The sequence below is a fragment of the Solanum verrucosum genome, unplaced genomic scaffold (genome assembly GCF_900185275.1).
Source record: "Solanum verrucosum unplaced genomic scaffold, falcon-dt-bn FXZP01000131.1, whole genome shotgun sequence".
In the NCBI taxonomy this organism is placed as follows: Eukaryota; Viridiplantae; Streptophyta; class Magnoliopsida; order Solanales; family Solanaceae; genus Solanum; species Solanum verrucosum.
This window is the reverse complement of record NW_026020352.1, coordinates 417,308-433,050: the sequence shown is the minus strand read 5'-3', so window position 1 is coordinate 433,050 and position 15,743 is coordinate 417,308. Positions and strand designations below refer to the sequence as shown.

Here is a 15,743-nt window from a genome sequence, read left to right as displayed (position 1 = left end):
TTTATGGAAATGTCTAACCATGACCTTCCAGGTCATTAAAAAGATATAGATTTTAAGTTGTTCTTACTTTTAAAATATATATTAATTATTGAACGTACATCAATATTCAATTTTTATTTTGGTTATTACATACTCCCTCTATCCCATTTTATGTGAGGTAGTATGACTCAGCACAGAGTTTAAGAAAGAAATGAAGACTTTTAAAACTTATGGTCCAAAATGAATGATAGAAATTTGTGTGGCTATAAATCATTTCATCAAGGGTAAAATAAACATTTTATAGTTAAATTGCTACTTAATATTGAAAAGTGTCATTCTTTTTGGGACTGACTAAAAAGAAAAGTAAATCATATAAATTGGGACATAGACAATACTATATATTACTCCTTATGTTTCTACTTATATGTTGTCCTTACTATAGATGGTCCTTAATATTTGTCATTTCACAAAATCAATGCATAAATGACATTATTTTTCTTATTTTACCCTTTGAAAGTTATTAGCCTTGAAACTATATATTTGCCCAATATAGAAAACTAAGTAATTGATTCATGTTCGTTAGTCAAATTAGTTAATCAAAGTAAATTAATTCATGTTCATTTATTGAAAACTTGACTTCAAGTGAACACTAAATAATCATGCAATGGTAAACTTATCTAGTTTCTTAAGAGACATAAAACCTAAAATGATGACATATAAATAGGAACGGAGGAAGTAACTTGTAATGATAGAAAATTCATAATCTATAAATTATGAAACGAAAAACTTAGCACGTTTTAAAGAGTCATAAAGAAAACAAAAAGACAACAAAGAGCAATAGAGCATTGCCTCTTGTCGGGCATTTATTTATATTTATTTAGAAGAAAACAAAAGATAATTATGTGGCGACTAGATAGAGGCATAATTATTTGAGAATATGCCATAAGCCCATAATTAACGCTGCCTGACAATTTGGCGCACCAAACAAACAAAAAGTACTGGTTACAAATTCAAGATGTACCAACGACGATTTTTTCAAAAAAAGCTTTTGAAAATCATAATTTAAATTTGTCCATAATATTTTGTATAATTATAAAGTATTTGAAACTTGTATATTATAAGATTTGTTTACTACAAATTTTTGTTACTAAAAGTGTGTTCGTGTAACAATTTGACCCGGTCGTTATGAGTAGGTTTATAGAGTAGAAATTTGGGCTAGAAAACTTTTTGGGTAGTAACTTGAAAATTCTTGGCTAGGCCAACCTTGTTAAATTAGGTCTTAAGCCTAACTCAAACCCCTAAAGCTAGCTCAAATGGAGGAGGATTGTCCAAGCATTATAAGGAGTCCACTCATCTCATTACCTTAAACGGAATTTGGGCTAGGTGATGTCTAGGACCATCCAGGGAAGGGTGGGATCTTGTTTTGAGATTTGACTAGTGTATACTTCTAGCCAAGACATTAAGGAATCCATAAGGTCTTTCAAAATTGAATTCGGGTATGTAGAACTCCTGAAATTGAACTTGATTGAAAGATATGAGTCGGGACGTCAAGAAAAGAGTTAAAATTGAAAAAAAGACAATCAAACATGAGAAAATTGAAAAATATTTTTCAAAAAATGTTTTTCATCATACCAAACACACCATAAAAAGTTTATACGGAACTAATGAACCATGAAGAAGATTACCTCTCTCGCGTCGTTTTAACTTTTAATATATACTAACTTTGTTTAAACTTATCTAGAAAGCTTCATATTAGAAATTTTATTATATTGTCTAAACGTGGTACTTCTAACATATCAGTTAAATTTGAAAATAAAAAAAATAATTTTTAAAAATAAAATATTGTAAAATGAAAGAGAAATAAAATTTCTTATAAACAAGGGTATTTTTGTTAACTTTAGTAAAACATAAGAGGTAGATTTGGCTTTATAGTATATATAATTAAAGATAAATTTAATTGATTTAAGTAGGTATATTTAATTATTTTCTATAACATATATGCACAAAGACGAGAGCAACACAAACACGCAATTTTACAACGTACACATAAGTTTCCAAAAATCATTTGCTTTCTTTCAAAAAGACAGAAAAATATCATGAAATAGAAATTTAAATAGAAAAATAGCTTGACATAGAAAAAGGTGAAGTGATATTATCTTTCTAAAATTAATTAAGGCATAGCTTGATTGACACTAACGTTATCATTCTAAAGTCACGGTAGTAGACATATTTTGACACATGAAGAATGTATATTTTCCATTCAAATTACAATTTATAGTTATTACCTATATCCTAAAAATTTATTAATATCAACAAAGAATTTAAAAATATTTCTAAAAATCATAGATTTGAATGTTTTGACAAAAGAGTTATTTTGATTTCATTTTTCTAGTAAATTTGAATAAGGTACGACTATAAAAAATTATATTTATTAATCACTAAATATTGTGTTGAGATGAATTCGATATGAACAAGGAAAATAATAGAATATATTTTTTATCTTGTAATCTTGACAAGTGATAGCGACATTAACTATGAGTCTTCAAAATTATATGGCCCATGAAAACAACTTATAAATCATTTCACACGGCAGAAGTGGAGATCCGACTTTGTCTATGACATGAAAATTGAGTGTTATAAAACGAAATGCAATAATTAAATCAATACAAAATCAATATGACTGAACTTACACAAGAGAAAAGGCTATACAAGAACAGTTTCAATCCCCTTAAAACGTTAAAAAAATAAAGTGATTATAATTAGATAGTATGTGAGTTGTGACTGTGAGTAATCTTAAGATATAATGATTTTAAGATACTAACCAAGAGAGAATTTTATAGCACTTTTGAAGAGTCACAAAGTAAACAAGAAAGAGAGTAGATCAATCTGAGTTGTGGTATATTCTTCCATTTTTAATCAGAATTTTTGAATTAGATTCTTGGGAATTAAAAAAAGACATCTCATTAAGAATATCACATCTAATTCTGCAATTCGTGCATTCAAATTTAATCGAACTCTAATCGATAGAGAGAAAGTCATGATCCCCCTTCTCTTACCTTCAAAAACAAAAGACAAATTATGTGGCAAGCAGACAAAGTACGTCGAATAACTTTCTCTGGCTGACAACTATCTTGCACCAAACAAATAAAGAGAATTAATTACAACAATTCATTAAAAAAATTATTATGAGAAGACCCGAGATTCGACTCGAGACCCAATTCGACCACGAACCAAGACCCAATGCGACCCCGATCCGAGACCCAACCCGATCCCGACCCAAAACCAGACCTCAACCCTAGATCTGACCTCGACACGAGACCTGATCCCAACCCAAACCCCGACCCAAGACTCGACCCCGACCCCAACCCCGACTCGAGACACAACTCCGACCTCGATCTGAGGATAGACCTTGACCCCAACCTAGACCCGAGACCCGAACTCAACCCCAATCCGTGATCTAACCCTCACCTCGACCCAAGACTCAATTTTGACCATGACCTGAGACCTGACCTCAACCTCGACTCGAAACCCCAAACCTCACCCTGACCCCAAAAAAATGACCCTATCCCCGACCTGAATCCTTACCTAAGACCCCTGTGACACCCCAAAAATTTCTAAGTTAAGATTCGAACCATTCTTCATTTACTTATAGGATCATATTAGGTGATTCTTAAATTGCCCATATGTGTAAAGGTAAATTCTTTAGTGTGGGAATGATTTTGGATATCAATTAAGGTCACTAGAAATTCCTAGCACAAAGTAGATCGAGTTGAAAGTTTCCTTATCGATTAAGTTTTGATGTAATATTCTACTTGGGTTAACTTCAAACGACCATATCTCTTAGAATATAAGTTACGTGGCCCTTAACCTATCAAATGAAAGGTGTTTGATTCTTCTTTCCAACGCCACCAATTTTGCATCAATCCAATTTCTGAGCAAAAAGTTATGACCATTTTAGTAACCTGATATAGTGTTGTGACGAATTAGCCAATGGGAAAACATTAAAAAGGGTCATTTTTGTCTTTTTTACCTCTAAGAAAACCCTAAACAAATTTCTTGACTAATTAAAGACCCAAAACAATTAGATTTTCATCTCTTAATTCATCATTCTCTTCTCTCTCAAACCCTAAGGCAAAACCCTAAGGAAAAATCAAAGTAGAAGAATCCATTCAATATTCTTTCAATCTTTTTTCACGATTCTTCTCCAAGGTAAGTTTTCTCAAAGAATTCCGTTATTTCCAACTCAAATTCTTCCATACAATTGTGAATCACTAATGAAAATCATAATTCTTGGCCATAGAGATTTCAAGAAACTAATTCAAGAATCTCAAGAAGGGTTTTCTTGATTGTTCTCCATCAAGTTAGGGTTTGAAGGCTTCTAATCAAGTTCTTCTTCAAGATTCTTCAAGAACCTTGTTCTTCCAGGTATGTAAGACTATCATAGTATTAGACTAGTTCATCCTCGTGCCCTACATCTACTTTCAAATCAGTAAAAGAGTAATCTAGGATTCTACCCCTAGATTTGAGTATTCTTGAGATGAGTTAATTTTGAGTTCTCGAGTTTCTATTTCATTTTGAAATTCTACTCCTAATTATTGAATTGCTATATGTTATTCATTAACAATCTTGAATTGAGTCGTTCATGTCCATAATTCCTCATGAACCCTATGAATTGAGTTTTATTTTCAAGCTAACACTTGAGTTTAAAATTGGGTTTTTGAGGAAGTAAAGATGACTTTTCAGAAGGAGTTGTATTCATGAGTTTTTATATGATTATTGAGGTCCTCAAGTTGAGTCGGTCATGTCCATAATTTTGCATGAACCCTACGAATTGAGTTATAAGTCTTGAGAGTCTTTGAAAGCCAATCATTGTGTTTCAAACTAAATTTTGAGAAAAAGTTTAAAGGTTCTATTTCATAAAAACTAGAGTTTATAATGTTATTGTATTCATATATATATATATATATATATATATACATATGTACCTATGTTAATTATTGGACTTGAAAGATAAGTTGATAAGTGCATGTTTTCAAGAAAGTAAACACGTCTCATGTTTTGAAAAGTATTTCAAGTAATATCAAAAATTCATTCTTTGTAATGGGTGAATTGAGCACAAAAGTTATATTAATTATTTTTGGAGTAGTATGGAGCACCGAGTTGGGTTAGAGTCTTTTATAACTCAGAAGACCCATAAAACTACGTAGCCAACGTAGGATAGGATAGCATTGATTCTTCATGCGTCACCTCACCACCTCTGAGAAGGCATATAGTTGGATTCATAGTCACGATATCATCCTATACCCCTGACATGGTATAGGATGGGCCCCTGCAACGTGTGGTGGGACGTTGTATCATTGCTAGGCTCATGGTAATGGTTGTCGGTAAAAGAAACTCCCCACAAATAAAGTACATTATTTTCATGTTCCTTTCGTTGTATATTTTATTGTAAAGCTTAAATGGTTTTCACTTCATGTTCATGTATTGATTCAGTTGAGTTGCTTTCGGTCATTCAGTTTAGTTATTTGTTTACTCAGTCATATTACATACTCGTACATTCCATGTACTGATGTCATTCGACACATCCTTTTATGATGCAAATATAGGTGTTTATGATTATCAATAGGCGCTTCGTTGAGATCATTCTACACTCCAGTTAGCTTTGGTGAGCCTCGTTGTATTCCAGAGGACTTCACAGTTATTTTCCAGTTAGTAGTTTTGAGGTGTCGTGGGTCTTATCTCGGCATCCTTCCTTAATAATAGAGGCTTCATAGATAAATAGTTTTGGAGAATCTTACATTTTCAGATATTTTCTTTAAAGCTTATGTTTCATACTCAGTATATCCAGTTCAGTTTTGAGATTCAGTAAATTATTTTTAAACACTTCTTCCAATTTGATGCTTATGTATGCTTGAGTTAGTCTTCCGCTTGTAGTTAGCTAGGATGAAGGTTCGCTTGAGGGCCATCAATGATTTTCGAGTGCCCATCACGTCCAAGGTGTAGGCTCGGATCGTGACAACCCCAACTTGAGACCCGAACCTAAGTTGAGACCCGATCCAGACCTAAGACCCAACTTGAAACCCCGACCTGAGACCTGAGCCCAACATCAATCATGACTCTGACCTGAGACCTGACCCCGACTCCAGACTCGACCTTGACCACATTTTGAGACCCCGACTGAGACCGGACATTAACCCTAATACGTCCAAATTAAACCTCTCAAAAGAAGTATAAAGCGATCGTTGTTTAAATAAAGAACCTAACGAAGGTTAGAGTCGATCCCACGAGGATTAATGTTTTAGTTCAATTGTTATTATTCATGCTCTTAGTCGTATTATTTCCATAAAGGTGGGGGGGGGGGGGTGTGTAGAAAGTAATTGATGGGAATAATAGCAAGTAGCAAGTAACAATTTAACTTGTTTTAACTCAATATAAGACGAAACTAGGGTGTTAGTGTTCCCCGTGAATCCTTAGCACAATAGAACCTTATAGTCAAAACCTTGTCTGGTGTGTAGCATGCAAGATCAGTAAGTTATTTATCATCTAAGTGGATGGATGCTTAAGTAGATGGATTTTACCACACAACTTGGTCACTCTACGAACTACAGGTGTATGCTTTACTAACCCTTATCGTTGATCCCAAATTAGTTATCCTTGGGTAAGTTCAAGCTATTAGATGAGGGTTGATAGCCTCAAATCTTCATTGTGTAATCCTTTTTTTCATTTGTTACTCCCTTGGTCAGATAAGTAGGAATAAAGCGAGTTCTAACGTAGGCCTCCATTATAAATCAATCAAAGTGAAGAGAAAAATAATACATGCATGTATACCATTCAAGAATTACTATTTATTAGATTTACTTCGGTAATTCCTCATGGTTCCCATAACTCTAGTTGTGGATTTAGCTACTCATAATTGTTTGATCACAATTTATAATAATTTGGTTCAAAGAAATCATGAACTTACAGTATGAATGTTGAAAATTCAAAATCTTGAATTAAATTGCAAAGTCAAAAATCAAAGATCAATGTGTAATTAAAACCCCAAGAATTCAAGAATGAAAGTAAAAGAAACAAGCCACAATTTCTAGGAGTTCAGCAGAGGCAGAGCAGAGGGCTATGGCATCTTCAGTTGCAGAAGTGATATGGATGACAGGGTTGTTCAAGGAGCTTAAAGTTCATATTTCCATATTTTCTGACAGCAAATCAGCTCTACAAATAGTTGTTAATCATGTGTTTCATGAAAGGACTAATTAAGCATATAGATATAGTTGTATTCTGTTACAAGTAAAGAAAATATCTTCTCTCTAAATTTCTCTGCATTGTTAACATGATGATTCATACAATTTCAGTAACTTGACAAACTATTCTCTAAAAATACCTACCTTATTTCAAAATTAATATTACAATAATAACAAAAGGATCAAACTAGTAATATGAAACTGGGAGAAGAACAACCAGGCCAATAGAGATCCCAAATAGAAGAACTAATAAGCCAGTGAAATTGATTATGAGTGCTTCTTGGCCCTTTTGAAGTCCTAAAGCCATGAATTTCTCAATCAAACCAGTCTCTATGCTAACTATTGCCATGAAAAAAATTGTAATTCCATAGAGAACATGCCATGGAACCAACCTTGCCCTTCTCCAATTTTGTGCCCCAGGGAAGAAAAATACCAAGAATGAAACAAAGTACTGTAAAAACAAATTAAGATTTTTGTTAGGACATTATTTTTTTCTAATTGAATATTAATGATACATTATAAATCAAGTCATCTTTGATAGATCTTATCTTAACCACATGCATGATGAGATGAAGATGAAATAAGCGTAAAAACATTAGAAATTGATGCATGTTTAATTAAGTTTGTCTTAGAGTTGAGTTAATTAAGTTATTACTCTCACCGCCCACTTTTAATTGTCATGTTGCGTTTTTCAAAAGTCAATTTAACTAATTTTCAAAATTAATTAGATTACATTAATTCGATATTTTAAATAAAAACTTTAGATATTCAAAAACTATACGAAAAGTACTATAAGTTGCAGTTTTTTGCATATCAACACATTGAAAAAATGCATCGTAAAATTTCTTATAGTTTGACTCTAAAAAAAGAAACTATGACAATTAAAAGTGGACAGAGAAGTATTTGATAATGGGATAAGACACAAGTAACCCCATAGACTATGATTGAAATCTAATAGACACATGCACTTTAACTAAACTAATTAGGTCCTATTACTCCGAACTCATTTATTTTTTTGTAATTTTGTACACCTTTTCGCCTACATGGCACACCCGTGACTCCGCATGGTTGAGGTGTGTGAGAGATGTTAGGATGCCCCGTAAGCCCAAAATTTGTACAAAATTACATCAACAAAAAAATGAGTTCGAGAGGTAATAGGACCTTAATTAGTTTAGTTAACGTATGTAAATGAAATTTCAATCATATCCCTTTGATAATTAATCACAATATACAATTCATATGTGCACCAAAGAAACCACCTGAGTTATCCATTTCAAATTATGAAATTTAATTTATTAGATATTATATTAATATTTGACTCATTTCTTACCAGCAAGGCATAGAAGCTAACTGTGGAAATGCCAATCCAGGAATGCAAGGTAAGAAGGTCAACTTTTGCAGTATCATGCTGAAATTTGAAAATAGCAAATAGGCCAACAATGCTAGAACCAAGACCAATCAAATGTAGAAACATGTGAAAGTATTTTCTTGTCCTCCTCCTTGCTGGGATAGTGGTAAATGTCATTATAGCTGTAATAATAGCACATTCATATAGTGTAATTTAGTCTAAACCTATTGAAATTTTATTTTTATATTTTAAAACCAATTTTGTTGGAAGTTAACAAGGGTAAGGGCTTAATTAGAGTGCATGAAAACATAATGCATGAGTAACAAGAAGTTATATTTTGTATAACAAAATAAAAACTACATACCTTCTCCGGAAACTAGGACAAATCCAATGACCATAAAGAATGGATGAAGCTACGCGCATGCATGCAGACGGAGTAAATTAGTTATTTGAATGCTGAAAATATTTTATATAACAGGTTATTGACAATTCTCATAGTATTCAGCTCAAGAAAAATATATCCAAATGTTTATTATTTATTTTTGCCCCAATATTGTGTGGGACTATACTCAGTATTGTACGTGTTTCTCTAAATCTTTGTTTATAAAAATTGGCTAGCTACACAAAAGAGGTTGCCCTGAAAAAATAAAATAAAACGACACAAAACTTCAATAGATAAGAAGTTATTTCATCCTTGTCAATTTAAGTGTCTCTAATTTCCTTGAACTCTTAATTCTTCTTTTTATGGTAGAGACTAGAGAACATGAATTCAACCTGCATTTAGACTCGTTGAGCACTAAAACTCAACAAAAGCAGCTGACAAATTCACGTCCAACTGTTTCAAAAAGCTTTCCACATTCTATTATTATAAGTACAATACTAGAAACTATATTTAATCTATTTCATCTTATATGTGACCACACTTTCGACTGGAAAACGAAGACGTTTTCTAGTCCCCTGAGCGGGGGCATGACGAAACAAGGGAATGAAAGGCCTTTGCGTTATATGCTCTTTAACCGATCTCCACAATGATGACTATGTTGTCTTGGAGAGCTTTGAAAATTGCTCCTCCACGAAGACTTCTCTTTATGAAATTAGCAATGGAATTTGTCGGTAATTCCCATCTAATCCATCGCTAAAATGCTCCTAGCTTGTTGGATTTTTTATAATCCATAGCTAAATGAGATTAGTATGAGATTTTTACTGTTTAGCTACAAAAATTTGTCGGTCACTAATTTCTCATTGTCTAATAGTGAGCTTGGTCATCACTCTTTTTATATTTGAGAAGCTTTTTAACTCTTAAATTTCTATTTTATCCACGCACGTCGACACTTTTAAGTTTTATGGTACAAAAATTTCATGGAATATGTAAGATAACAAGTTCAACGAGTACATTGTACTATGTGATGAAAGCCTTTTCTTTTTACCTTAAAATTGCGTTCCATATAATAAAAAGAAATAAAGAATTGAAGGGAATAATCCCATAAATTTAAGGAATGCAATATATATACTCCCTCCGCCCCAATTTAATAGTCATAATTTGACTACGCATGAAGTGTAAGAAATAAAGAAAGAATTTTTGAATTTTGTGATAGTAAATAAATTGAAATAAAGAGAATAATAAATGAGCGGACACTTACATTGAAAAGCTTCATCTTATTGGTTGAAGTGAAAGAAAGTCCCTCTCTGAAGTGTAGCAGCCAAACCAAGAGTAAGGTTGTGATTGCTATGAACAACAAATGTGCAAAGAAGGTCAAAAGCGAGGACACTGACACCCCTGCCGTTCGATAGCTTGCACGGCTCCTATTATTTGCCTTCTCCATCGATCTCCACTCAAATGTTTTAATGGACACATACAACTTAGAGAAAGAATAATTGATTATTATACGTATACTACATGATATGGTTAAATAAGTCCTTTTATAGAGGTTACCGTAGGCTAATTACAAAATCTGATAAATTATATTTGTCCCTTTTTTTGTTTCTTTCTACTTAAACAATTAACAACACATATTTATCCAATGCGTATTCAAAAAATAGCAATTGTGAAATTTTCTGGGTATTTCAATAATATATTTAATGAAATCTCACCTGCTTTCGTTGGACATGTTCAAATTAAGGCTCATATGTCCCAATTGGTAATTGATGCCATATGCTAAAGGTTAAACGGTTGGTTGGTAACTACGATTAAGTAATATCCGTCAGGCCGGTCATTCATATAAATTTTGAACAATATATGTTATTGACCTTTTCCAACGTCTATTAACAATGGTCCCATTGTCTATTTGTGATTTTTAATGTTAATTTTGCTTAGACTCATTCTTTTTGTAATTCAATTCTTCTTTTTTCTTTTTAAACGTTTATGCTTAAAAATATTTTGAAACTTATTCATATCATTTGATGCACTTGTTGGTATGATTTGAGACTTGTTCGTATAATTTGAGTTTGAATATGAGGGATTAAGATGAATCACGGCATAACTGAATCGAGTTGAGAATTTTTAAAACACTATAAGCCAGCATAGACCGAGTGCTGGCGACAGTGTGGTCAACACTAGCCGAGTGCAGATAGTGTGGCCAACATGGTTTCAGTGCCATCAACATAGCTAAGGTCCGTTCGAGTATTTAAAGACTTGGGGAGTTTGATTTGAGAGGCTTCAAATATCGTTTTCATCTACAAATTTGATATGAAATTGAGAAATTTAGCATAAATCCTAAAATCATTAAATTAATTATTTAATCACTTAAATGAGCTCAAAATGGAAATTTAAGCATAGATTTAAAATTTAGCATCCATATAATTGGTTCGAATTTTTACTTGTTCACCTATTGACTTTTGAATTGATTGAGAGTTGACTTTGACTTTGAAGTTGTCATGATCCAAAGGACACCCTAGACGTGACATGGTGTATAAGACCTCGAAAGGGCCTACACAAGCCACTTGACATACATAGACACAACATAATAGAGAAAAATAAGAAATCTCATAAGAAGTAAAGAGTTCGACATAAGCGGAAGTACATCAAAGTCTAGACAAGCCATTTATTACATCAAAAGGGTGGTTGGGATGTAATCCGTACACCACATACAATGTATGAAACTAAAAACATAAGAAAACAATAAATGGGACATTGTCCTCGAAGTATGAGGACTCATCAACTCTTCAAAATCTCTAAGTGCTCACTATAGCCACGAACGGAGGGAGAAGAGTCGTCAAACCCTACATTAATGAAACAATGTAGGCACAAATATGTTTTAGTATATGAAATGTACTAAGTATTAGGGAAATGCAATAAAACATGAGACATGATCATAAAGGGACATAATGAAAGACATGATATATATGACCAAGCTAACATAGTAATTTTTTTTTAATATATAGAATCATAATCATAAATATGACCAATGCATCTTGAAATCATAAGCTTCATAAAACATTTGAAAGTAACTTAGTTCATTTTGTGGGATATTTACTATTAACCGACATAGACATGTGAGCTATAACATGGAATTTGGTGTCTTGCTTCCACACCGAAAAGAAATGTCATTGCTTGCCAAGGCAACAACCTTAAACTTCTAGCTTAGGTGGATTAACATCTGTCACCAGGGGCAGATCCACGTAGATGGTTTTGGGTGCTCGAGCACCCATTGACTTCGACAAAATTTCTGTATATATATATATAGAGAGAGAGAAAATATGAAAAATACGGATATTACATATAAATAAGCACCCATTGGACAAAAGCACTAGTGGGTGCTCTGGTTTTCTTTCTTTTTTATTTTTAACTTTTCCTATGTGATTTAATTTTCTAACTTATTCTATTTTTTAAAACCTTTTTCACTATCGTGCTTTTGCGATTTTTTCTTTAACAAAACCACAAACCCCTCCTTCTTCTTCTTGTTTCAAAAAGAAAGTAGAAAGCCAAACAACAAACTTCAAGATTTTTTTATTTAAGGTAGATAATGAAAAAAAGAGTTTGGGGGATTAGGTTTGGAGATTTTCATTGCTTATGAGTTATGACTAGTACTCTTAATTAATTCTTAAAATAGATTCCACATATTTTTTTGTTAATTGGTAAATAGGTTTAGAGTCTCACATATTTAATGCAATGTGATTAAAAATATATATTTTTTGAATACTTTTGAAATAATATTTTTTCTTACCAAGTTACTTAATTCAAAAATTAAATTTTAGGATATATACAGATTGTGCAATTGAAAATTTTGTGCTCATTGACTCATATATTGGTATATTATTGTTTGTGGTGTTGAAAGATCAAATAGATATATGAATTGTTATTTGGATTGTTGACAGAAAGTTATAGATTTCAATAAGAATTAATTGAATTGTATGAATTAATTATATGATAAAACTGAATTTTGTTTTGCAGGAATTTATCTTTGTAAATTGAGATGCATAAGTATATATGTCACAAGATCGAAAATTGGGCATCCATGTTCTAGCTCTACTCATCCATCTACCGCTTCAACCATAGCTCCGAAAATTCAGAGGAAAACATTTATTTCAAATGTTAATTTAAAATCTCTTGAAGTTGATCGGGGATTAGAAAGCCCATTGCAGAATATAATCCTAATATACGTGACGATACTAGGAGATATTATATTCTAAAAAAGCCTTGTCAACCTAAGGATCATAAATGTCATGTCCTGAGCCTACACCTTGGACGTGACCGACACTCGAGAACCATTGTTGTCCCCAAGCGAACCCTTGGTCTAGCTTAACTTTTAGCAGAAGACTGTACTCAACATTTAAAAGAACTCAAAAGATAACTTTACTTAATGTCTCAAAAGCAAACTCAGAATATTTAGAAATAAACATTCAAATTGGCCTCAAGGGTAACTCAAGTCTAGAACATAACAACTGAAATGAACAAGACTCATGAATTAACATCTATCTATCTATGAAGCCTCTACTAATTGAGATGGACGTCGGGACAAGACCCACGACATCCTAATAACAAAATAAAATGACTAAAAGTAAACAAGGGATCCTCCAGAGGTAAGGAGGCTCACCAACAACTCTGGAGGTCAACTCGATCAACGAAGCGCTGGATGTTGATCCTGGTTATCTGTATCTGCATCATAAAAGATGCACACCAAATGACATCAGTACATGTAATGTACGAGCATGTGAGGGGAAAACTAAAACATGACATAAGTTTGAACTGGAACTGAAGAAACACTTACCTCGTCTCTACACAACTCAACTCATTTCAATATAAAGCAATATGAATAGTGCAGTATAAAGAAAAGTTCTAAAACAGTAGATAACAACTCAATGTATTAGAAAATACAATATAAACTCTGTTTGTATGCAAAAATATAAAATAACTCTGTTTGAGAGATTCTCTAACTGATAATCATCCCTATGAGCTATGTGATGATACAACGTCTAGCCCACGCCGTCAGAATTGTCCTATACTTTCTCGGGTTATAGAACTCCTTAACTAAGTGGATCCACTAGTCTATGCTAAAAAACAATAAGGAATCATCTAAAAAGTATGACCCGTTCTACCCACATTGGCTACATAGTTTATGGGACTGTGAGTTGTTAGAAATCCCCCCATATTGATGCTCAATACTACTCCTAAAATATAACTTAGCTCATTATGATTCTTTAAAAAAATATTTCCTTTTCCTCAAATTTGAGATTATTACTCAAAAAGGTTTTCTCTAAAAAGAGATAGTACTTTAAACTTCTCATGAACTCCTTTGGAAATCGGTATTCCCCATTTCTTTAATGTAAAAATATTTCTCTTGGGATACTTAGTTCTCATATATCATTTTAACGAAAATGAACTCAGCTCTTACTCTTCCTCAACTCAATGTTCAAGTCGTAAAACAAGTTTAAATTTTTTTTGTAAAAAGACTTCATAAAATGACTCGAAGAACTCTCAAGACTTGACTCTTAGCTCTACCTTGAATTTGAATTATGAATTCAAGGTTATGATTCACGTTGTGAATGATTTCTAGATGTTTAGAAGTAGTTTAGAGTAGTTAGAATCAATAGGGAGTGAAGGTGCACTTTAAGAAAATTTAGACGGGCTAAACGACGGAAAAAAGGATGGGGGCATGTGATCCTAGTGCACTGCCTGCGCGAGCCCCTAAAGTTTAGAAGCCCATTTCTGGCGCACTGCTGGGGTGCCGCCCTAGCCCCTGCCCAGGCAATTCCGACAAATTTTTTGACTTGTTTTCTGACCTTAATTCGACTAGAATCTATTCTTTTTCTCAATTTCTCCTTAGATTCAATTACCCAATACAAGTACACAAGAATCTACTCAAAAAAACTCTTAAACTCGTTATGATTATTTCAAGAACTCATCAAACCCATCCTAATCCAAGAGCGAAAGCAAAACTTCATGAACACTAATCAAGAATTTTAATCCTTCAACTTTGAGAATGAAATTGCGCTAAAATAACATGATTGGCGTGTGGGTCAATAAACCCAACACTAGCTCACATACCTCTTAGAGATTAAACCCTTGGTGAAATCCGCAACAAAACTTGAGAACCTTGATGAACGCCTTGAACTTTTCTCCTTTTCTCCTCTTCTCCTCTTCTCGAACTCCTCTCAAAACCCTAAGCCTAAATTGATTTGGGAAAACTGAACCAAATCAGTTTAGATCCCTAATTATTTACTAAAAACGCTTAAATTTGAAAGGGTAAGGAAAAGACCAAAATACTCCTCATATTTTCGAGTAACTTTCCTTAAATGGACAACCTGACTTCAAATGAGAATATCTCCCTCATACGAGCTCGAAAATTAGCAAACTCAGTGGCGTTGGAAAAAGGATTCCAAGACCTTTCATTTGAAATCTTTTGAGCCACCTAACTCATCCAGTACTGAAAGTTATGGTCGTTCGATGTTGACCCAAAACTCCTAACTCATGCATAGCTTGCAAAATTTCAGATTTTTCTATTTCCAATTTTGTTCTTTCTATTTTAAGCTCTTTCAATTACCGAGGTGTTACAATATCTCCTCCTTGGGAAAATTCATCCTCAAATGAGATTACTCTAAAGTAGACTAAGGGTGGAAGCATCTAACACCCTATTCAAACACTCAACATGCAAATCAATACAACATTTAAATTTTGAACAATATAGGTTATTGACCTTTTCCAACGTCTATTAACCATGGTCCCATTGTCTATTTGTGAT

General features: G+C 33.0%; 1 protein-coding gene across 1 annotated transcript; it reads right to left on the bottom strand.

Moving 5' to 3' along the window:
• Window positions 1-7,404: 7,404 nt before the first annotated feature.
• On the bottom strand, window positions 7,405-10,388 carry LOC125837553 (probable ascorbate-specific transmembrane electron transporter 1). Its single transcript, XM_049516649.1, has 4 exons — window positions 10,206-10,388; window positions 8,930-8,978; window positions 8,548-8,747; window positions 7,405-7,668 (listed from the first exon to the last, which is right to left on the bottom strand). The coding sequence occupies exons 1-4, from the start codon at window positions 10,386-10,388 to the stop codon at window positions 7,405-7,407; spliced, it is 696 nt and encodes a 231-aa protein (XP_049372606.1).
• Between the last annotated feature and the right edge of the window lie 5,355 nt (window positions 10,389-15,743).

Excerpts from the sequence above, each read along its gene's own strand:
- LOC125837553 (XM_049516649.1), bottom strand. The coding sequence starts at position 10,388 with ATGGAGAAGGCAAATAATAGGAGCCGTGCAAGCTATCGAACGGCAGGG. Across the intron at positions 8,979-10,205 it reads ATAAGATGAAGCTTTTCAAT|CTTCATCCATTCTTTATGGT; the intron begins GTAAGTGTCCGC and ends GCATGCGCGTAG. Across the intron at positions 7,669-8,547 it reads TTAGCTTCTATGCCTTGCTG|TACTTTGTTTCATTCTTGGT; the intron begins GTAAGAAATGAG and ends TTGTTTTTACAG.